The sequence below is a fragment of the Psammomys obesus genome, unplaced genomic scaffold (assembly GCF_907164565.1).
Source record: "Psammomys obesus unplaced genomic scaffold, mPsaObe1.curated_primary_1811, whole genome shotgun sequence".
Classification (NCBI taxonomy): Eukaryota; Metazoa; Chordata; class Mammalia; order Rodentia; family Muridae; genus Psammomys; species Psammomys obesus.
This window is the reverse complement of record NW_026585797.1, coordinates 14,600,839-14,625,438: the sequence shown is the minus strand read 5'-3', so window position 1 is coordinate 14,625,438 and position 24,600 is coordinate 14,600,839. Positions and strand designations below refer to the sequence as shown.

At 42.0% G+C, this 24,600-nt stretch overlaps 1 protein-coding gene and 1 pseudogene across 1 annotated transcript; one reads left to right on the top strand and one right to left on the bottom strand.

Annotated features, from left to right (window-relative positions):
- Window positions 1–823, bottom strand: part of LOC129670790 (ATP synthase subunit a-like) — a 6,924-nt pseudogene extending 6,101 nt beyond the window's left edge.
- Window positions 824–17,876: 17,053 nt separating this feature from the next.
- Window positions 17,877–19,703, top strand: LOC129670675 (sperm motility kinase Z-like). Its single transcript, XM_055599232.1, has 2 exons — window positions 17,877–19,167; window positions 19,486–19,703. The coding sequence occupies exons 1-2, from the start codon at window positions 17,877–17,879 to the stop codon at window positions 19,701–19,703; spliced, it is 1,509 nt and encodes a 502-aa protein (XP_055455207.1).
- The last annotated feature ends 4,897 nt before the right edge of the window (window positions 19,704–24,600 follow it).

The window sequence follows — 24,600 nt, the reverse complement described above, 5'->3', positions numbered from 1 at the left end:
AGGAGCAGTCTGTTAGGCCACAGAGGAGGACTTTGCAGCCAGCCCTGAAGATACCTGATAAAACAGGGTCAGATGAAAGGGGAGGAGGTCCTCCCCTATCAGTGGACTTGGAAAGGGGCAGGGAGGAGACCAGGGAGGGAGTGTGGGGTTGGGGAGGGAATGAGGGAGCGGGATACAGCTGGGACACAGAGTTAACAAAATGTAACTAAAAAGAAAAATAAAATTAAAAAAAAAAAAAAAAAGAAAGTGATTGAAGCAGCGGATGGGCTAATGGTTGTTAATGCCAGGGTGGCTGCACCGATTAAGTGTATAAGTCGATGGCCAGTGGTGATATTGGCTGTTAATCGGACAGCTAAGGCTAGAGGCTGAATAAAGAGGCTAATAGTTTTGATGATAATAAGTATAGGGATTAATGAAATCGGTGTTCCTTGAGGTAGAAAATGGGCTAGTGAGTTTTTTTTAGTTTATGTCGGAATCCAATTATTACTGCTCCAGCCCATAGAGGGATAGCCATAGCTAAATTTATGGATAGTTGAGTGGTTGGAGTGAATGTATGTGGTAAAAGTCCTGATAGGTTTGTGGATCTGATAAATATAATTAGTGAAATAATTATTAGGGATCAAGTTCGTCCTTTTGGGGAGTGGATTAATATTATTTGTTTTGTGATTAATTTAATTAGTCATTGTTGGAAAGTGTGGAGGCGATTATTAATTAGGCGATTTGATGTTGTAAGTAGAATTGAGGGGAATATGATAATTAGGATAACTACAGGTATTCCTATTATTGTGGGGGTAATGAAAGAGGCAAATAAGTTTTCATTCATTTTTGTTCTCAGGGAGTTTTTGTTTTTAGTAGTTCTACGGTTTTTGTTGTAGGTGTATGAGGGAAGTTTTGTGTGGAAAGTTTTAATTGAAATAAAATAAATAGGGTGGTGATTGAAGAGATTATAGTGATGAATCATGTGGATGTATCTAGTTGTGGCATACCCATTATGGAGAAAGGTTATTCTCTTACTTTAACTTAAAAGGTTAACGCATTAAGCTTCATAATGTTATTAAGTTATTGATATGGATCAATTTTCGAAGAGTTTTAGCGGGATTATTTCAAGGACAATTGGTATGAAGCTGTGGTTTGACCCACAGATTTCTGAGCAGTGGCCATAAAATACACCCGGGTGACTGGATGTTACTGTGGCTTGATTAAGTCGTCCTGGAATTGCATCTGTTTTTAGTCCTAAGGCAGGGACTGCCCATGAGTGTAGTACATCTTCTGATGAAATTAGTTTACGGATTGGGCGTTCCATTGGTAAAACAATTCGGCTGTCTACCTCTAGAAGACGAAGTTCTCCTGCTTTGAGTTCATTGGTTGGAATTATGTACAAAATAAGCAGAGGTCTTCTTAATCAGTATACTCATAACTTCAATATCATTGATGCCTTATGGTTTTTACTGTTAACACGGGGTTATTAATTTCGTCTATTATATATAGGATGCGTAGAGAGGGCAGGACAATCAAGATTAGAATAATAGCTGGTAGGATTGTTCAGATTGTCTCTACTTCTTGGGCATCTATTGTGCTTGTGTGAATAAGTTTAGTGGATAACATTAATGAAATTAAGTAAAGTACTAGAGAGCTAATGAGGAATACAATTATTAGTGTGTGGTCATAAAAGTTTGTAAGCTCTTCTATAATAGAAGAAGTATCTTGTAAGCCTAGTTGAAATGGGTATGCCATTCAAGATATATAAGTTTTAACTTATAATTTGACTTTGACAAAGTCATGTAATTAATTTTACTAATATCTTATTGAGAAAGACATAGAGGTTATGAGACTGGCTTGAAATCAGTTTTAGGGGGTTCGAGTCCTTCCTTTCTTATTTCACTTTTACGAATGTAGGTTCTTCGAATGTGTGGTATGGTGGAGGGCAACCGTGTAGTCACTCTAGGTTAGTGGAAGAGTATGGAACTGAAATTACTTCTCATTTTGAAGCTAAGGCTTCTCAGATAATAAAGATTATAATTAACACTGCTGTTAGAGAAATAAATGATCCTATAGAGGATACCATATTTCATGGAATATAGGCGTCTGGGTAATCGGAAAATCGTCGGGGTATTCCTGAAAGTCCTAGGAAGTGTTGTGGGAAAAATGTTATGTTAACTCCAACAAATATAATAGTAAAGTGAATTTTTGCTCAGGTGTCGTTTAGGGTGTAGCCAGAGAATAGAGGGAATCAATGGATAAACCCAGCTAAAATGGCGAATACAGCTCTTATTGATAAGACATAGTGGACATGGGCTACTACGTAGTATGTGTCGTGAAGTACGATGTCCAGGGAAGAGTTTAATAGGACAAGTCCTGTTAGTCCTCCCACAGTGAATAGGAAAATAAACCCTAATGCCCATAGTATGGCTGGGGATCATTTGATGTTTCCTCCATGTAGAGTAGCCAGTCAGCTGAAAATTTATACTCCGGTTGGGATGGCAATGATTATAGTAGCTGATGTGAAGTAGGCTCGGGTGTCTATGTCAAGTCCTACTGTGAATATGTGGTGGGCTCATACAATAAAGCCTAGGAATCCAATTGATATTATAGCTCATACTATTCCTATATAACCGAATGGTTCTTTTTTCCTGAATAATATGTGACGATATGTGAAATGATGCCTGGTTACCAAGGCGACCCAATACACAGTTTAACTCAAGCAGAGCTGAGCTGATTCACAGTGTTCTTTCTCATTGTTATGGAAAAGCAACGAAAGCACTGTCTCTTGTAGCCTTTCTAAGAAGGTGAAGGCATGCTCAGTAGGGTCCAGAAGTACAGGAGCCCTGCAGGTGGTGAACATGAACATGAGCGAATGACTCCTGTACCTACCACCCTCAAATATTTCTGCAGGGTTTTAATTTTGCACTACATTTTAAGTAGGCAGAATCTTCAAAAGATGGCTGACACAGTCATATAGTTCTTGGCTCACTGAAAGGGTGAAATGAAAAATAATAGCTTCTTCTTCTGAGTAAATCTCACTAAGAAGGGAAATAAAACAGACAGCCAAAGTGGCTGAAGAGAGGAAAATAGACAGGAGCCTAGCCTAGCTGTTCACTGAGAGGCTCCACCTGATGGGCAGCTAGGAGAGCTGGGATTGACTCTGAAGTGGACTGTGTTGCACACTTTCGGGTCATTTCTGCGAGGCTGGACTGCCATACCAGGCCACAGGGGAAGAGGACTTGCAGTCCTGAAGAGAATGAGCTGGGATGAGGGGGGGCTGGGCTCCCCTTATCTGAGGAATAGGGAGAAGCTAAGATCAGGATGTAAAGTGAATCTATTATTTAAAAAAAAAAAAAAAAAAAAAAAACAACAACTGGAAATCCCTTCAGAGAGCAAGAACAGAAGCCAATTACATCATTTGCATTTGAATATAGACATTCCACAAAATGCCTGACCAGAACTTGCAGAGGCTCTCAGTGTCATCAAAACAAAGACAGTCTGGGAGACAGCCAGGCTGCAGAGATAATTAGAGGTAGCTGCGGGTTCAGAAATCGGGGTCAATGTGGCACATCGAGAAGCATGAGCAGGAGACATGGGAAATTCTGTGTTTATTATCACTAAATTTTCTGTAGGCCAGAAATGATTCTAAAATAAAATTCTTGGGGAAAAAAGGAAGGTGTGGGGAGGCAAGGGAAAACAAGTGCTAGTACAGCAAGTGAGTGTTAGTTATGGCTAATATCACAGTGAATGCACCGCTTGTATGACACATTAAAACAGGGATTGAGGAAATGAAGACCGCAGGCTAAACCCAGCCCATTGGCTATTTCTGGGGATTAGAACGTGTTGATACTCAGCAATTCCTAGACTTTTACAGGCTGTCTGTGATTGCTTTGCTGCTACAGAGATGTAGCAGTTACATCAGACACCATACAACTGCAAAGCTAAAATGTTTACCATCAACTTGCTGACAGATGAAGATGAACAACAAAAATGAACACCAAAACATGGGCTACAAAGAAAGCTCTCAATAACAGCCTGGGAACTTGATGCATGACAATGATTGCCCTGGGCAGAAGCAAGTCCTTCCCTGCCACTTCCCAGCAGCTTCTTTCTCAGTCCTCATATTCCTCTTCCATCACAAAAAGGCTTCTCAAAGGAAGGACTTAAAATAATTTCTCTAAATGTACCTAAGCTGAGGAGAAAAAAGCTAGAATGGCAGTAACAGTTATTCTTACACTGCCTGAAACATGCCATGAACACATCCTCAGTGTGTGCTTATGATGAGCAGCCACCTTTCCTGAGGACAGGCTCGAGACTTCCCAGACTCAGGAATAGGATCAACCCACTCAAGGAAGATAAATCTGCAGCCGAAGCGTCATCAATGAGCTTCATGGCATCCAAAGTCAACTAGATGTGATGGCAAAGAAATGGGACTAGTTATAGATGTCGGGCCACTGGGTGGCATGTGGTATTCACAGTTGCTTATTCATCTGGAGCTCAGAGTCAAACCTGGGAATCAAATGCCATCACACCAGGAAGGACAGAGAAAAAGATGAGTCCATGTCCTTAGAATCATTCCTACATTATTCAGAACTCTATTCCTGGAAGTCCTATTGTGTAAAATAATGAATCCTTCCATCCTCAAGTAGGTCATATATAAACATTCTGTACTATCCTAATCTAGTAAAACATTTGAGTTTGATTTTTATAAGAATTCAAAGCTATAACAGTGGTAACTATTACTTTTATTACACTTTTAATTTTAAAACTTATAAAATATATTTTATTTATGTAATCATTTGTTTGTTTGTTTTTGTGTATGAGTATATATTTTGTACCCCCATTGCCATTCCTTCCTTCGTCTCCTCCCATTCTCACCCACCCTGCCTCTTCTTCCCCTATGCCCTTTTCCTAGTCCCCTGATAGGGGAGGACTTCCTCCCCTCATATCTGACCCTCTCCTCTCAGGTCTCTTGAAGGCTGACTGTAACTCTTCCTCTGTGGCCTGGCAAGGCTGCATATCCTCCCTCAAGAGGGGATGATCCAAAGAGCTGGCCACTTAGTTCATGTCAGAGACTGCCCCTGCACCCCTAGTAAGGGAACCAGGTTCCACTTGGAAACTGAGCAGCCAATGGGCTTCCTTTGAACAGGGAGTCTGGGTCCTGTCCATGCATGGTCCTTAGTTGGATATAGGTCCCTCCAGGGGCCCTGGGTTCAGGTTTTTTGGGCTCTGTCGTTCTCCTTCTAAGTTCCTGTCTCCTCCAGATCTTTCTATCTCCCTCTTCTTCCATAAGGTTTCTGGCACTCTGCCCAATGTTTGGCTATGAATCTCAGTATCTCCTTCCATACCCTGGTGGGTAGTGTTTCAGAGATCTTCTGTAGAAAGCTCCTGTCCTGTTACTTGTCTTCTCCTACTTCTAATGTCTATCCTATTTGCCCTTCTGAATAAGGATGAAGCATCTTCCATAAAATATATTCTAAATATGATTGGGTCTCTCCATTGCAAATAATTATGGAGAAGAAATGACTCTTACTCTCTCTTCAGGAATGGAAAATTACAAACGGAAATACTCACTGTAAGTAACAAGGAAACAGGTCGTGACAAAGGATCCTCCCTGTGCAAAAGTCAGGCAAAAATTATCCTGAAAAACAGCAGAGCAGACACATGCTGGCCCTGAACAAGGTACATCCACGTGCAAGAATGGCCTCCTCACTGCAACTTTTCGAGATGAGTATTCTCTCATTCTGTAATGACCAAAATCTTACCAATGAACTTAACTTGCCACATCAGACAGTGGATGTTGGAGCTGGCATTGCATGAAGATGGGCAACCCCTCCACAGTGCTGCTTCAGTTGCACTGGTCAGTGGGCTGTGGTTCTTATGGTATGCCACCCTCTACAATCGGCCAGGCCACCTGATATCCAGAAACCCAACCTACAAAGGATAGAATTCACATGTTACCTGCTTCACTCAGCCATTCATCATGCTGCTTACAGTAAAGGAAAATCTGACATGTGTACTATGTATATGTGCAAAAGGCCAGTTTCTATCATGCTTTCACCCACTGGCATGACCTGAGAAGTTCAGATGAATGAAAGCACCTGACTTCTCTCAATCAAGTTACTGCTGATTCTGGAAAAGGGAAAAGTAGAAAAATTCTCCCATTTGCCCCACAAGTAATTTTCAGTTTAGAGATCAAAGCCCACAACAAGCACCAGCCAACAAAGCATGGAAGTCAAAGGAGAGAGGTGCTGACAAGTTGGCTATATGCGGTGCTGGCCACCATTCTCTGTTTGAAAAGTGAGATTTTCTAATAAAAAATATCCCAGTGTTTTCTTTAAGACTAATGTATGAAACAGTATCTTCTATTTCTGTGCACATATAACAGTCAGGCCTAGGAGGAAATGAAGTGTTGTTTTATGACAGTGTCAAAGGACTAAATCACCCATGAATAAATATCACCAAGCAAGTGAAAACTACAGGAAACTGAAATCATACTAGACAATAAATCTTAAAATAGCTAAGTAGGAAGACGTGTTCACAGGAACACAGAACTGTGACTGTTGAGACATCAATACTATTCAATGTGATCTGCAGATTGATGGCCAATTATTAGTGAATGGCAGCCCAAATAAAGAACTTCATCCTCGTATACATAGGAAGTGGACTCAGAAGAGGCAAAATAGGCTTATAAAAACCTCTGTTGGAAAAAAAGTTTCCTTGTTTGAAAACTCACTTCTAGGCTACACATAGGATACTTTAAATCCTGACTTGATTGCAGCAAATACTTATTGCAATCACATATTCAATTGAACATTTTATTTTATTTTTTTTTAAATCTTTTATTTTTTTATTAATTACACTTTATTCATTTTGTATCCCCCCATGAGCCCCTCCCTCCTCCCCTGCCGATCCCACCCTCCCTCCCCTTTCTGCATGCATGCCACTCCCCAAGTCCACTGATAGGGGAGGTCCTCCTCTCCTTCTTTCTGATCTTAGTCTATCAGTTCTCATCAAAAGTGGCTGCATTGTCCTCTACTGTGGCCTGGTAAGGCTGCTCCCCCCTCAGGGGGAAGTGATCAACGAGCAGGCCAATCAGATTATGTCAGAGGCAGTCCCTCTTCCCATTACTATGGAACCCACTTGGACACTGAACTGCCATGGGCTACACCTGTGCAGGGGTTCCAGGTCATCTCCACAAATAGTCCTTGGTTGGAGTATGAGTCTCTGGGAAGTTCCCTGTGTTCAAATTATCTTGTTCTGTTGCTCTGCTTGTGGAGTTCCCGTTCCCTCCAGCTCTTACTATTTCCCACTTCTTACATAAAATTCCATTCACTCTGCCCATCAGTTGGCCATCAGGCTCAGCATCTGCTTTGACAGTCTATACTGCAGAAGCTTTCAGAGGCCCTCTGTGGCAGGTTTCAAGGTTGTTTCCTGTTTTCTTCTGGCTTTCAGAGGCCCTCTGTAGCGGGTTCCGAGGTTGTTTCCTATTTTCGTTTTCTTCTGATGTCCATCCTCTTTGCCTTTCAGGATGGGGATTGAACATTTTAGTTAGGGTCCTCTCTTTTGCTTAGTTTGTTTAGATGTACAGCTTTTAGTGGGTTTATTCTATATTGTATGTTTATATGAGTGAGTATATACCGTGAGTGTCTTTTTGCTTCTGGGTCAACTCACTCAGGATGATCCTTTCCAGGTCCCACCATTTACCTGCAAATTTCATGATTTCCTTATATTTCATTGCTGAGTAATACTCCATTGTATAGATGTACCACAGTTTCTGCATCCATTCTTCAGTTGAGGGGCATCTGGGTTGTTTCCAGCTTCTGGCTATTACAAATAAAGCTGCTACAAACATGGTTAAACAAATGTCCTTTTTGTGTACTTGTGCCTCTTTTGGGTATATGCCTAGGAGTGGTATGGCTGGATCTTGAGGAAGCTCTATTCCTAGTTGTCTGAGAAAGCGCCAGATTGATTTCCAGAGTGGTTGTAGCAGTTTACATTCCCACCAGCAGTGGAGAAGGGTTCCCTTTTCTCCACAACCTCTCCAGCATGTGTTGTCACTTGAGTTTTTGATCTTGGCCATCATGATGGGTGTAAGGTGAAATCTCAGGGTTGTTTTGATTTGCATTTCCCTAATGGCTAATGAGGTTGAGCATTTCTTTAAGTGCTTCTCTGCCATTCGATATTCCTCTGCAGAGAATTCTCTCTTTAGCTCTGTTCCCCATTTTTTAAGTGGATTACTTGGTTTGTTGCTTTTCAGCTTGTTTAGTTCTTTATATATATTGGATATGAGTCCTCTGTCAGATAGAGGGTTAGTGATGATTCTTTCCCAGTCTGTAGGCAGTCGCTTTGTTTTGATGACGATGTCCTTTGCTTTACAGAAGCTTTTCAGTTTCATGAGGTCCCATTTATTGATTGTTGCTCTTAGAGCCTGTGCTGTTGGTGTTCTGTTCAGGAAGTTTTATCCTGTACCAATGAGTTCTAGGGTATTCCCCACTTTTTTTTCTAGCTGATTTAATGTGTCTGGTTTTATGTTGAGGTCTTTGATCCACTTGGACTTCAGTTTTGTGCAGGGTGATAAGTATGGATGTATTTGCATTTTTCTACATGTAGACATCCAGTTGGACCAGCACCATTTGTTAAAGATGCTATCTTTTTTCCATTGTATGGTTTTGGCATCTTTGTCAAAAATCAGGTGTCCGTAAGTGTGTGGGTTTATTTCTGGGTCTTCTGTTCGATTCCATTGATCCACCATTCTGTTTCTATGCCAGTACCATGCAGTTTTTATAACTGTTGCTCTATAGTACAGCTTGAGATCAGGGATGGAGATACCTCCAGAAGATCTTTTATTGTAGAGGATTGTTTTAGCAATTCTCGGTTTCTTGTTATTCCATACGAAGTTGAGAATTTTCCTTTCCAGGTCTGTAAAGAATTGTGTTGGCAATTTGATGGGAATTGCATTAAATCTGTAGATTGCTTTTGGTAAGATGGCCATTTTTACTATGTTAATCCTGCCAAGCCATGAGCATGGGAGATCTTTCCATCTTCTCATATCTTCTTCTAATTCTTTCTTCAGAGACTTGAAATTTTTTTCATACAAGTCTTTGACTTGCTTGGTTAGGGTTACGCCAAGGTACTTTATGTCATTTGTGGCTATTGTGAATGGTGTTGTTTCTCTAATTTCTTTCTCAGCCCTTTTGTCTTTTGTATACAGGAGTGCTACTGATTTTTTTGAGTTAATTTTATATCCGGCCACTTTGCTGAAGGTGTTTATCAGCTGTAGGAGTTCCCTGGTAGAGTTTTTGGGGTCACTCATATATACTATCATATCATCTGCAAATAGTGATAATTTGACTTCTTCTTTTCCCATCTGTATCCCCTTGATCTCCTTCGACTGTCTTATTGCTCTAGCAAGGACTTCCAGCACTATGTTGAAGAGATATGGAGACAGTGGGCAGCCTTGTCTTGTCCCTGATTTCAGAGGGATTGCTTTAAGTTTCTCTCCGTTCAGTTTGATGTTGGCTATAGGCTTGCTGTATATCGCCTTTACTATGTTTAGATATGTGCCTTGTATCCCTGATCTCTCCAGTACTTTAAACATGAATGGATGTTGGATTTTGTCAAATGCTTTTTCAGCATCTAGGGAGATTATCATGTGGTTTTTTTTCTTTCAGTTTGTTAATATGGTGGATCACATTGATGGATTTCCGTATATTGAACCACCCCTGCATACCTGGGATGAAGCCTACTTGGTCATAGTGGATAATATCTTTGATGTGTTCTTGGATCCGGTTTGCAAGTATTTTGTTAAGTATTTTTGCATCAATGTTCATAAGGGAGATTGGCCTGAAATTCTCTTTCTTTGTTGAGTCTTTGTGAGGTTTAGGTACCAAGGTGATTGTGGCTTCATAGAATGAATTTGGTAATGTTCCTTCTGTTTCTATTTTGTGGAATAGTTTGAAGAGAATTGGAGTTAGCTCTTCTTTGAAGGTCTGGTAGAATTCTGCGCTGAAGCCATCTGGTCCTGGGCTTTTTTTGGATGGGAGACTTTTGATGACTGCTTCTATTTCTTTGGGGGATATAGGACTATTTAGTTGATTTACCTGGTCCTGATTCAGCTTTGGTGAGTCAAATCGATCAAGAAAATTGTCCATTTCATTTAGATTTTCAAATTTTGTGTCTTATAGACTTTTGAAGTAAGTCCTAATGATTGTTTGGATTTCCTCAGTGTCTGTAGTTATGTCCCCCCTTTCATTTCTGATTTTGTTGATTTGGGTGGTGTCTCTGTGCCTTTTAGTTAGCTTGGCTAAGGGTTTGTCTATCTTGTTGATTTTCTCAAAGAACCAGCTCTTGGTTTCATTGATTCTTTGAATTGTTTTATTTGTTTCTAATTGATTGATTTCAGCCCTGAGTTTGATTATTTCCAGCCGTCTACTCCTTTTTGGTGTGTCTGCTTCTTCTTTTTCTAGGGTTTTTAAGTGGGCCATTAAGTTGCTTGAATGAGCTGTCTCGAATTTCTTCTTGAAGGCACTTAGTGCTATGAACTTTCCTCTTAGCACTGCTTTCATTGTGTCCCACAAGTTAGGGTATGTTGTGTCTTCATTTTCATTGAGTTCTAGAAAGGCTTTAATTTCTTTCTTTATTTCTTCCCTGACCCAGCTGTCATTTAGTAACAAGTTGTTCAGTTTCCATGAGTGTGTAGGCTTTTTGCTATTTCTGTTGTTGTTGAAGTCCAGCTTTATTCCATGGTGATCAGACAGGATACAAGGGATTATTTCAGTCTTCTTGTATCTGTTGAGGCTTGCTTTGTGACCAACTATATGGTCTATTTTGGAGAAGGTTCCACGAGGTGCTGAGAAGAAGGTAAATTCTTTTGTGTTTGGGTGTAAAGTTCTGTACATGTCTGTGAGGTCCATTTGATTCATGACCTCTGTCAGAGATATTGTTTCTTTGTTTAATTTCTGTTTTGTTGACCTGTCCTTTGTTGAGAGTGGGGTGTTGAAGTCTCCCACTATTAATGTGTGGGGATCTATATGTGGTTTAAATTTTATCAATGTTTCTTTTACAAATGTGGGTGCTCTTGTATTTGGGGCATAGATGTTCAGGATTGTGATGTCTTCCTGGTGGAATTTTCCCTTGATGAGTATGAAGTGTCCTTCCTCATCTCTTTTTATTAATTTTGGTTGAAAGTCTATTTTATCAGATATTAGAATGGCTACTCCTGCTTGTTTCTTGGGTCCATTTGCTTGGAAAGTCATCTTCCAACCTTTTACCCTCAGGTAATGTCTATCTTTGTGTCTTAGGTGTGTTTCTTGTATGCAACAGATTGCTGGGTTTTGTTTACGTATCCATTCTGTTAATCTGTGTCTTTTTACTGGAGAGTTGAGTCCATTGATGTTGAGAGAGATTAATGACCAGTGGCTGTTAGATCCTTTGATTTTGCTGTTGGCTGTGTTCATAAGGTTGTGTGCTTGGTTGCTTTTTGTTTTGCTGTAGTAAGGTTAATTATTTCCTGTGTTTTCTTGACAGAAGCTAATTTTCTTGGGTTGTATTTTCCCTTCCAGTGTCTTCTGTAATGCTGGATTTGTGTGTAGGTATTGTTGAAATTTGTTTTTGTCATTGAATATCTTGTTTTCTCCATCTATGAGGACTGAGAGTTTTGCAGGGTATAGTAGCCTGGGTTGACATCTGTGTTCTCTTAGGGTCTGCATGATATCTGTCCAGGCCCTTCTGGCTTTCATAGTTTCTGTTGAAAAGTCAGGTGTGATTCTAATGGGTTTGCCATTATATGTTAGTTGGCCTTTTTCCCTTGCAGCTTTTAGTATTTTTTCTTTGTTCTGTATACTTCCTGTTTTGATCATTATGTGGCAGGAGGATTTTCTTTTCTGGTCAAATTTGTTGGGTGTTCTGTAGGCCTCATGTATCCTTATTGGCTTCTCCTTTAACTTGGGGAAATTTTCTTCAATGATTTTTGTTGAAAATATTTTCTGGGCCTTGGAGAAGGGAGTCTTCTTTTTCCTCTATTCCTATTATTCTTAGGTTTTGTCTTTTCATATTGTCTTGGATTTCTTGGATGGTCTGTGTCAGGAATTTTTTGGATTTAACATTTTCTTTGACAGATACATCGATTTCTTCCATTGTATCTTCTACACCTGAGATTCTTTCTTCCATTTCTTGTATTCTGTTGGTTATGCTTACCTCTGTAGTTCCTGTTTTCTTCCCTAAATTCTTCCTCTCCATTATTTCCTCCATTTGTGTTTTCTTTAATTTTTCTAGTTCTATCTTCAGGTCTTGAGTTGTTTTTTTTACTTCCTTCACCTGTCTGCTTGTATTTTCCTCTTTTTCTTTTAGTTCCTTCAACTCTGTCTCTTTGATTTCTTTCAGTGATTTAATTATTTCTTCTCTGAAGGCCACAAGCTGTTTGGCTGCATCTTCCCGTATTTCTTCACGGATGGCCCTTATTTGCTTGTCTTTATCTTCCTCCATTTCTTTACGGATAGCCATGATCTGTTTGGTTTTATCTTCCTCTAATTCTTTACGTATTTTATCTGTTTCCTCTATTATTCTCTTCATCAACATAGATGTAAGGTCATCTTCTTGATTTTCTATTATGCTGCATTGTTCAGGGCTGTTCGCCCCTGGATGGCTGGGTTCTGGAGATGCCATATTGCTCTGTCTTTTGTTGGTTGAGCCTTTACGCTGACCTCTACCCATTGGGCTGATTTAGGTTTTGGCTGTTAGTTTCTGTGCTTCCTGGAGTCCTGAGGTAGGGAGTATCCCCTTGGGTGGAAGATGATTTTTCCTGAAGGAGTCCTTCTCTGCTTTTTGGTTATGTTCACTGTATGGCCAGTGTTTCTCCGGAGATGCCACTGCTCACCTCTGGTTTATAGCCCTGAGTAGTAGCTGTGGTCTATGTTAGGCAGGGGGGGATCTCCTCTTACCCATAAAATTTCTCAAGACAGCTGCCCTACTGCTGGGTTTCTTGTTATAAATTTAGTGTGCTGCTGCTCACTAAATTTCCATGTACAGTCCTCTTGAAGAAACTGCTGATTCCCTAGCTATGGGGTTTTCTCCCAACAGGGAAACTCAGTCTGTTATCCTGGGGCGCACAGTTCTGTCTGAGAAAGTGGGAGGTGCACTCAGCAAGTCTCTGGGCCAAAGGCTGATTGCTCTGCTCTGGACCTGGAGAATGTGCACCTAGGTTGAGTTGGCGCCTGGGGGCACTGCTCTGGTCTGGAGGCTGGATGCCTCACTTTGGACCAGAAGCTGTGTGTCTCTGTCTGGGATGGCGGCTGTAGGCACCACTCTGGTCCAGACGCTGTGGGTGCAGCCCCCCTGAAAGATCAGGGATTCTTACAGTTTTGGCAGTCCAGCCAGGGACAACTGGCCGATCCCTGGCACAGTATCTGAGGGCTGCTGTAATGGCTCTTCGGCTCCTGCAGGTCCGAGGATGCAGCTGTGTGTCCCAGTGCCCCAGGGGAAAGCAACAATGGCGGCAGAGCACAGCGCTTCTGCCTGCACTAGAGTCTGCGTGAGTCCAGGAAGTGTTTTGGTGCTGGGTGTCCTAAGCGTTAGAGCTGCTGACCCCCTCCGCTGGGGGTTTCCTCCTGCCAGAGACACGCAGTCTGGTGCCCTGTTGCCCTGGTGCCCACAGTTCTATCTGAGGCGGCGAATCACGCACGCAGGCAGGGCTCTGTGCAGGCGCCTTTGTCTCTCCCGGCTCAGGGTCCGGGCTGGCTCCTGGGGCACCCGCGGAACCCGAGTCTTTTCCAGGGGATGTCTGGGTAACCTGGGGTCGGTCCCAATTGTTTCCTGCTCCGTGGGGTTATCTCTCGACTGGGAAATCCAGTCTATGGTGTTGTGGGCCCACAGTTCAGTCTGGGACAGTGACCAGATCGCGCTGGCGGGTAGCTCTGGGCTGGCGACCAAGCGCCTGGCGGAACGGGAATCTCTTCCGCGGTTTAGCCGGGTGAGTTAAAGCTGATCGAATCCCCCACCGTGGGGTATCCTCTCACCTGAGAAACCCAATCACTTGTGTTTTATGGCCGCGAGTTCTGATTGCTGGTCACTGTGCCAATCCTGCTGTGCTGCTCCTCAGAATGAGAGTCCTCCCGGCGCTGCCATCTTGCCCCGCCGCCTGAACATTTTATTTTTAATTATAATACCCTACTTGGGTGAGAAATCTGATTGTTATCGCAACTACATTAAAAGTAATAGATTGTCAACAGTAGATGATTGTCAGCAGTGGCTCAAACTTACTTCTGTATCATAGGTTTTGTCGTCAAACAGCAGATATGAAGAATGCTGAGGACATACAACAGCTCACAGGCAGAAGCTCAAAGAGGCAATCCTATCCAGCTTGCATGTGCAGTTTCTGTGGTCTGTGTTCCTCCTATCTTAGCCCACTGCTTTAAGGCAAACTCCACTGGTGTTCTACATACTACTCGGTTTCAGGCCGTGCCATGCTTCATAGTCCCCAGCAAAATTCCATATACACTGATAGCTACCAGACCCTGGGTACTACCCAGCTGACAGTGCTCCCCAATACTTCCAGTCATCAGTTTATGTGGGGATTCAGCATCAGGGGTGAGGACATGGAGAGTAAGTTCTGAAACATGGAGTTACTGCCCAGGAAAATTGTGTCAAGCAGGGCCTGATAATTAGAAGTGAATGTAAGTTGGTTTAAGTAATAAAGGGATCCGCAGTAATATCTGACACTCCTCTTATGTGGAGCTGCAGTTGAGAGACGGTTTAGCCAGAAGATCTGACTCCTAGTGTATATAGAGTAGTGGCAAGTCCAACAGGGCCTGAAATCTAGCAGTGAATCTGAAGTAGCAATGCCCCTCATACAGTGCCAGCATTAGTGACTATTCACCCGCTCCCTGCATTGCCTCAAACTTGACTAGGTATCAGATCTTGTAAGGTGACACCCAGTCCCCACCCCTCATAAACTTCTAGCTATCAGCCCATTTAGGAATCCCCTCCTTCCCTCATGAACTATCCCACAGTGCATCAGGCTTTTGTTAGATTCACCATCTATTCTATGGCTTCCCAGATGGCAGTGTGAACTTACAGGCCATGATGATGATCCCTGTCAAAGGCCAGCTTCAACAGGTCAGTGTAAATTGAGGCAGATTTTTCTTTGAGGTAATGAAGCTTGATTTGCTGGGGCGGGTAAAGTACTCCCTGTGGCTGGGAAAAAAGCTCATTTGATTCACTGGGGCTATCAAAAGTAAAAAAAAATGGGAAGATCATACACAAACACACACACACACACACACACACACACACTTGGTATATGAAGCAGGCTTCAAAGCTCAAACTAATTCACACATACACAAATACATAGAAACACAGATAAACACACATACATACATACCTACATATATTCATACATACATACATTTGATGAGTGCAGCAAAGCTCCAACCAACTTTAAATCTATACATATAAACAAATATACACACTGGGTAAATGGAACAAAACTCCATGAGCAAGCTCCAACAACTCTTTTTCCTGACAGTTTATTTATCCCAGCAAAATCATTTAACCAGTACAAAAATCACAATGTGGTTTTCTATTTTTAAGTGAATGATTCCAATGCATATATGGAGAAAAAAACATGTTCCCCAATACCTTCAAATGATCAAATATTTTACATATTAAGATTGAAAAGCAAATTATTCTTAAGAACCTGCAAACATTCATAACTAAGCAACTTGTTAGAGATTAGAGATTAACAAACTGTAAGCAAGCAAGATCCAGTTTCTCTTACTGGCAGGCTGCAATTTTCAGTTGCAAAGAATGAGTCAATTATTTTATTATTTATCTTAAAAAGTAACCTTGCAAAATAAAAGAAGCTCAATCCCCATTCAGAAAGATAAAGGGGATGGACATTGGAGAAGGGAGAAAACAGGGAACAGGACAGGAGCCTACCACAGAGCTACTCTGAAAAGTTCTATCCTGCAGGGTATTGAGGCAGATGCTGAGACTCATGGCCAAACTTTGGGCAGAGTGCAAGGGAATCTTATAAAAGAAGTGGGAGATAGTAAGACCTGGAGGGGACAGGAGCTCTACAAGGAGAACAACAGATCCAAATGTCTGGGCACAGGGGTCTTTTCTGAGACTGATAATCCAGCCAAGGACCACTCATGGATATGGTCTGGAACCCCTGCACAGAGGTATCCTCTGGCAGTTCAATATCCAAGTGGCCTCCAACGGTTGGCTCCTCTACACTGCTAGGAATCTTCTTGTGTCCCTACAGTGGTAGGGGTGGTGGGGCATTCAGTATTTCTCATACCTAGCAGTACATGCAGACAGTACTCTAGGCACACAGTGTCCAGCTTTACTTTCTAAGAGCCTAAATACTGCTCTGCACAGCCCATCTGAGCCAGAAGCTTTCAAGTCCTTTCAGGTCCAGTGAGTTTTGCACAGCCATGATCTGTGCATGTCCTATAATGACCTCATAAGGAGCAACTGTGAGAGAGTCCACCCAGCAGATATAATGGTGTGGCCTGTCCTGGGTTTCTGTAGGTATAGAGAGGTGGTGTGGAGTTTTGGCCCGTGCAGTTTACTTATTTCCAGTGAGATTGTGTGAGGTTTTGAGTGCTTGTTTGGTTGGTTTGTTGGTTGGATGGTTGGTGTGTAGTGTGTGTATGTGTGTGACAGAGAGAGAGAGAGAGAGAGACAGAGAGAGGCTGTGAGTAGGGTATGAGTGTTTGCTGTGACTGTATATATCTGCTTGTGTCTGTGTGTGTGAGAGTGTTAATTCTTCTGCAAACTTGTGTAGGTGAAGGTCACTGCTCAACCTTCAGTGCCTTGCTAAGGTATGTTTATAACCTTCATTTCCAAAGCAGTCATTAACTTGCCTGTATCTTGCCACATAGGCTAGGCTTGTTGGCCAAGGAGCCTTGGGATCAGGCTATGGTACCTATGTGCTGAGATTGAAACTAGTGATTCTAGGCTTGTTTTGTCTTTTTATTTCTTTGGTGAGCAGTGGCGTTTGGCATTTCACTTAAGACCTCATGCTTGCAAGGCAGGTTCTTTACTGAATGAGGTGTCATTTAGCTCCTGGACACTTTCCTTACTAGTATAAATTATTTATTTGTTTTTTCTTTTTATATTCTTATTTTATTTCTGGGTTTACTTTTCTTGGATGTGTTTTGGGGCTCTTTAAAACTTTAATGTGACCCGGATTATATAAATTTTATTTTTTTTAAGTTTTTTCTCTTTTTTTTCATTGTACTTTTCTTTAATTATTTACTTTTTAAAAAATATTGACCTTTAGTAGTGTTCTTGACCTGTAGAGTTGATAACATTTTGGCTTCAAGAAAGTTCTGGTTTTCTAATTAATTTTGTTAGACATGCTTTTAACTTGTGCTTGTTGCATTAATTTACTTACTGAATTTCTGTGTGCTTCTAGTTTTGTTTTGATTTCTTGAGGTGTCCTAGTTTTGCTTGGACTTCCTTGAATGGTATTTTAGTCAGTTGGTCTTGTTTGGAGTTTTGGTTTAAAATTTGGGTTTATCTTTTACATTTACTTTCAGCCTTTTCTTTCTTGATCCATTCATTTCTTTTCCTACTCCCTAGTTCCTTTCTCAGTTTTATCAAGTAGCACCTGAAAATTCCTGAGCTGTGGTCTTTCTACTTCTGTAGATTATGAGTTATGTCTTTGTTTGGGTGTCAATTTGGTTTTTTTCTGACTGTGTCTTTGATACTGTGGTTTAAAGCTATTTTTCATGGGGTTTTCAATTTGTGCTTTGTTTTCACTTTCATTCCCCCTGACTTTGTTACTTTCATGCCTTATGTTTCTGTATGTTCCTTTGTATCTCCTTTCCATTTCCCCCATCCCACCCTAACCCCTGTTTTCTTTGGCAGTAGCCTTGCTACCAAGCATGGACAGTGAGGAGGAGTCATCAGAGCCCAGCACTGTGTTCGGCGTCTTTGAGGAAGAGGTGTTCACCAGGCAGTACACCATCCTGAAGACCTTGGGTCAGGGTGGCACTGCCAAGGTCATGCTGGCCCACCATCGCCTTACAGGTGCCCCAGTGGCTGTGAAAGCTCTGGTGAAGCAGAAGAAGTGGTGTGAGCCGACAGTGTCTGAAGTCGACATCATGAAGATCCTCAACCACCCTAATATTGTTTCCCTCCTGCAAGTAATAGAAACAGAAAAGAACATTTACTTAATTATGGAGGTGGTCCAGGGAGAACAATTATTGAATAAGATCTGGGAGTCTGGATGCCTGAAGGAAGATGAAGCTAGAAACATATTTGTTCAGCTGCTCAGTGCCATAGGCTACTGCCATGATGTGGGCATTGTTCACAGAGACCTAAAGCCTGATAATATTGTAATTGATGAGCACGGAAGGGTCAAAATTATTGACTTTGGTCTAGGTGCCAGATTCAGGCCTGGGCAAAAGCTGGAAAGGCTGTGTGGTGTCTACCAGTTCATTCCTCCGGAAATCTTTCAGGGTCTCCCATATGATGGTCCCAAAGCCGACATCTGGACCTTGGGGGTGCTTTTATATTTTATGGTGACAGGGATTCTCCCATTTACAGCGGCTACCTTGTCAGAACTTAGCAAACAAGTTCAGCAAGGGAGGTATGACATCCCCTGTGACCTTTCTAAAGACTTAAGGAGTATGATTAGCCTGCTACTGGCAGTAAATGCAAAGCAGAGGCCAACTGTACTTGACATCATGGGCCACCCATGGCTTCAGCAAGCAAAAATCACTCTCACAATTCATGAATTTGGAGACACCAGCTACCCAGACCCTAAAATTATGGCAGTCATGAAAAACATTGGATTTGGCTCTCAGGACATAAGAAAATCCTTAAAACACAGGAAGTTCAATGAAACCATGGCTGCCTACCACCTACTGAGATACCAGGCATGCCAGCATGATGGCAGAAAGCTCCAAAGAAAGAAAATGAACCCAGGATTGACGCCTTTCCCTACCCCTGAAGATCCTGCCACTTTCCCTTTGTTCCTCAGGAAAAGGGCCAGTGAACCTTCCCTTCAGGTATTAGTCTCAGCCACAGAAAAACATCGTCTAACACAATGGAGGGAGACAAATGCCCTTGTTGTGCAAGAGAAGACACCTACTCTGGGCAAAGGGTATCTAAAACGTTCTATGACAGCCCCCTATATATATACACCAAAAAATACCCTGATGGACATGGGAGATTCACTCTTTTCAACTAGCTACCCGTCTGAAAAGACCTCAAGTGACCAAGAAGAAAGTGGGACATCAACATCAAGCTCCCTGCAGCCCAGCAGATTTGTGGCACAGAAAAAGAGGATTGGAGAATGCATTCGGAGGCTGTGCTGCTGTTGCTGCTGCATGTCATCCCCCCAAAACCATCCAATTCAGGCATCAGTATCATACACTGAAAAACATCAAGAACAAAGGAGGGAGAGAAATGTTCTGCCAGAGAAGACACCCACTCTAGGCAGAAAGGATCAAAAATGGTATATACCAAGAAACATACATTTGGATGAACATTCAAGCTTCTCGACCAGCTCCCTGTCTGAAAAGGCCTTAAGTGGCCCAGAGCAAATCGAGACTTCAACATCAAGCTCCCTGCAGCCCAGGGGATGGGTGGCATGGAAAAAGAGGATTGGAGAATTCATCCGGAGGTGTTGCTGCTGCTGCATGTCATCCCACAAAAAAATTCCAAGGAAGGTGTGCCCACAAAAGTGTGGGAACAGCATGAAATGACAGGAATAACAAGGATGGGTAAGGCGCATTGTTATATTTGCTTTTAGCTCTGCTTCTATATAGATACTTCCTGAGTATAGCCAGTTCATAGTTTCTTGGAGTGCAGTCATTTGGGGGTTGTATCTAGATACTGAGGAATATGGGTTCCCATAAAATCAAAACCAAGTACAGTACATTCTTACTTAAAGAGGGCTAACCCAGGAAATAGTCATAATCCTATCAAATCAAATCACAACCAAAGTCCCACACTATAAATTAGATTCTGTGGCTCAGGGTTGCCAACACAGTTCTCAGGATCTGGTATCCAAAGGTCTTGGTCCACACTTCCTCTCTGCTTCTCTGGTGTCTACAACTCAAACACCTTGTCAGGTTAGCTGGACACTTTCCACACCTATCACTGATTTTGGTTATCATCCCACATTCCTGGCATGGCCAATATGCTGGGATGTGCACTTGACCTTTGACAGTGGCCTCTCCTGGCCAAGCCTAGGCTGTTCCCCACACCCCCTTTGTCTCTTCAGCTTTTAGGCAGACAAAACCAGTACCACCTGGGAAATTCTTACACATTATCAAGCTTGGTTGCCATGCTATGAATTGAAGCCTTTGCCACTACTGGGACACAGCTTTTCTGTGAGGCCATTAAAAAATGAAAAATTGGCTCTGTGATGCTTTTGTCTTCTTAATCATAGAGGATGTCTCAGCCAAAGCCAAGTTGAATCAGCTCTCCCAGGCAAGCAAGGTTTCACTCTTATTAATAAAAGCTGATTCTTAGGCTTCTGCTGGCCTGAAACCATGGATTCTTAATTCATAATATAGAATAAGTAGGTCTGAGAGGCTTTGTTTCTATCACATTTCACAATCCAAGCCTCCCTGTCATGCATTGATACCAGCATTCTTTTCTGCCATGCCCCGAAAACCAGCCCATTAAGCTTTAAGAACAAATGGCTTCTCAGCATAGGGTTCCAAATGTTTCCACACCTTCCCAAAACCAAATGGTTACCTCTGTCATCAATACTCCACAATCCTGTCTTAATCTGCTCTCTATGGCTGTGAGAAAATGCTGGCCAAAAGGCAGTGGGAGTCTGGAAGACAGCTTATTTACATTTTTCAATCACAGTCTATCACTGAGGGAATTGGAGGCAGAAACTTTCATAGAGAAGTAACCCAGGGACAGGAATTGAAGCAGAGACCATGGAAGAATATATTTTACTGGGTTGAATACCATGGTGATGTTCATGTTCTTGCCTTCTACTACCAGGACAACCTGTCCAGTGGTGACAACACCCAAAGTGGCTGTGCCCTCCAATTCAATCATTAATCAACAAGAAGCCCCACAGGCCATCTGATGTACACATTTTTCTCAATAGAATTTCCTCTTCCCAGATGACCCTAGCTTAGATCAGGCTAATAAAAATCTAACCAGAACACCTCTTAAGTGTTTTGAAAGTCTCTCCTAAACTCCAGAATCAAGCATATTTATTTTAAAGTGTCTTACATGACTATGTGTTTGAGGCTAGGATGGTCTTTCAACTCCTTATACGCAGCGGTGAGGGTGGGGGTAAAATAAGAGCAGATCAGCCCAAGAGCAAAATTAGTACATCTGAGTTCAGCTAGGAGGTCCATAAAAATTTCCAACAGATTGGACTTCTGTGTTACAAGCTGTAAAAATACCAGCAGTGGGAATGAGATGACAGAGAAGCTCATTCATTGAAAGCTGAACTGGATCCCAAGGTGACTGCCTGAAAGGTTGTCTCCACATGATTTTCTCTTTATGTTTCTTTGCCTCCTCATTTGATCCTTTACATTTTGATTATTCTCTCAATTGGGCTAACTGTGGTAGCCGTCTATGGTAGGTTTGTCAGCCAGTAATTTGAGACCCTCTTAATCTGGCTGTTCTTGCATGTGATATTTTTTAAATCTTTGCTTCCTAGATGCTGGAAAGCTCTCATCAGAAACCAAAAGCACAATGAACATAGATCATTACCCAGACTATACCAAACCATCTTACTTTTGAGAATCTTAAAATTCTCAAAACTAGAATTAGAGAGCAGAATGATGCTTACTGCATAGTGAGAATGGAGGAAGGTGGATATGATGAGAGTGAGGTCCTGAGTATGATGGACATGGATTTAGTGGGTGCAAAGAGAAATGGGCAAGGAGGTGAGCAAGTTCCAGATGAAACCAGCTTGGGGAGCAGTAAAGAGCAGGGTGATCACAGTCACTAAGTTTCCCAGTCTTGTGGCTCCTTACATTTGAAGTGGCCACTGAGGTCCCTGATCCTATAGGGTCACTGTGTTTTCATCCTTGTGTAGACTCACAGAACTGCAGAAGAGTGTGGGAAATTCTACCTTTTAAGAGATTCTCTTTCCTGGTCTAAAATACTCCTTGATCTAGAAAAGAGGTAACAGATAGTGGAGGATTCTCCATGGGAGTTTTCCTGTCACCTGTGGGTCTCTCAGAGAATTCCATTCATGTGAGGAGGGCCAGGAAGCCAACAGCAACTGGAGGTAAACAAAATCAATGACAACAAGAGCAACAAACTCCTGGCAGCCAGACCAGGATGCAGGCAAATCCTCAGCTACAATATGGGTGCACAGTTCCCTAACCCCTCCCTCCCACCTTCCTCTTCACATAGAAGGAAGGAACAGAGAGGACACAGCTGTGGCTCTAACTGAAACCACCCTACCATCCCTGTTTTTTTCTTAAATTAATTTTTGTTTTTTTATATTAAATACAGTTTATTCACTTTGCATCCCAGCTGTGGTCCCCTCATTCCCTCCCAATCCTATCCTCCCTCTCTCATCTCCTCCCATTCCCGTCTCCAAATCCACTGATAGGGGACATCCTCCTTCCCTTGCATCTGACCCTAGTTTATCAAGTCTCATCCAGACTGGCTGCATTGTCCTCCTCTCTTGCCTGGGAAGGCAGCTCCCTCCTAAGCTTGGGGTGTTCAAAGAGCCTGCCGGTGTGTTCATGTCAGAGATATTCCTTGTCCCCCTTATTAGATATTGAGCTGCCATGGGATACATCTGAGTAGGGGTTCTAGGTTATATCCAAGAAGGGTCCTGATACTCCAACCACCCCTGTTGTTAGCAGCCATTGACTTTCTCTTCTCTGGGTTTGACAGGCTTTCTCTTGATTGGTCCACTTCGGGAGCCCAGCCAATAAGCATCTGTAAGTCTTCGTTTTCCCAGTCTGCCTCTCAGTTGGCTCCTGCTTCTGGCTGCTGTCCTATTACGTAAGCTACCTGACATCAGAAGAAGACTGAAAACTTCAGAGTCACACATATAAGCCTGCTTGTTAGAAAGAAAGGTAGGTGGGACTGATGCTACTCTCAAGACCTTCCAGAAATGGGCCAACCCATACTTGGTGCTCCCACTCAGGCTGGGAGCACATTCCTGCTCCATCCACTAAGACTCAACATGCAGCTACAGCAGAAGAACTGGCTCCTGTGGAGGAGACTTATCTACATGTCTGCCCTCTGAGACCTGCTTCTTAAGGCAACTGATCTTCACTGAGGACTGTTCTTCATTGGCTTTGGGGGCCTCTTAGAGCTCAGAGCCATATCTCTCCCAATCTCTCTTGATTGGCATTCCACTGCCAATGGGAATATTATGGTTTCTACTTTTTGGTTTCTATTTATTTTTTTGATTTATTGCTCCCATGTTTGAAGTAAAACTCTAATATTTTGTTCCCTTTCACTGTCTGTCCACTTCAATCTTAGAGCTAAGACAACTGCCAGAGATAATTATACCTGACTGCCTTATGGCCAGCAGGGATTCCAGTCAGTGGCATCTCAGTTAGCTGGGCTCTACTTTAGTAGTACCTCCTTCATCTCCCAGATTCTGTATCTCTTGATTTCAGCAAACATAATTCCAAGCAGTAAAGTGCCTTGCCATATGGGCAAAGGTAAAAGAAATGGGTAGGCCTAAAACATATGAATACAGTGAGAAATCTGTTGTCTCTATAGCAACCAGAAACTTGTAAACTCACTCAAAAAATCTCTGTGCTAAGGAGTATGATCCACCATGTTCTCACCATCTTACTTTAGACAAAAGAACTGGAAAACTTGCCAATCTATTAATGTTCAGTTAGAGAGAGTAGAGAAGCCAGTTGGCTCTTAGGAATCATAGAATATCAAAATCAATCCAGAGGTATCTCTCAGTCTTCTTGATAAATGTCTGGCTTCGTTCGGATGGAGACAGCCTGGTAGCATGCGGCCTTTCCTGTCCATGATTGCATTGTTGGCACTGTCATCATTCCACAAACTCAGGTAAAAATTTAACTGAAGCAAAAGCTCTGAGTCTTTGTCTAGTTTTGCTATGCACACACATTCACACACAATAGGTAAAAAACATAGAAATGTTTTTGCTTGAGCCAACTAGTGCTGATATTTTTATTTGAGAAGTATAATGCATTAATGGATACATAATTTCTTACATTTACAGAGATATTCATTAGTGACACAGTACCAATGGGCCTAAGACAAACACTGACAACTCAAACATCAAAGCACATACATCATACAGTTTAATACCTTATGAGAAAGAGGATCTACATTTTACTTTTTGAAAGATTTCTAAGTGTTTCTTTTATATTAATTTTCCAAGTTAATCTTTTTCTTGCCGGGAGCCAAAGCTATTTACTGAAGCCAAAGCCAAATAGTGAGCCAAAGCTATTTAGTGGAGACAAAGCTATGTACTGAAGCCAAATCCGAATAATGAGCAAAGGTCATTTAGTGGAAGATCTAAAGCTATTTAGTGAAAGAGTTATCTGGGACCCTAACTCATGGGTGATAGATTTGTGAGGACATCTGTCTGTTAGTTTTAGAGCAACTGTGAGATATCTTAAGAAAACATCCTTATGGTATCTTGCAGGTGCAATATTCAAGCCATGA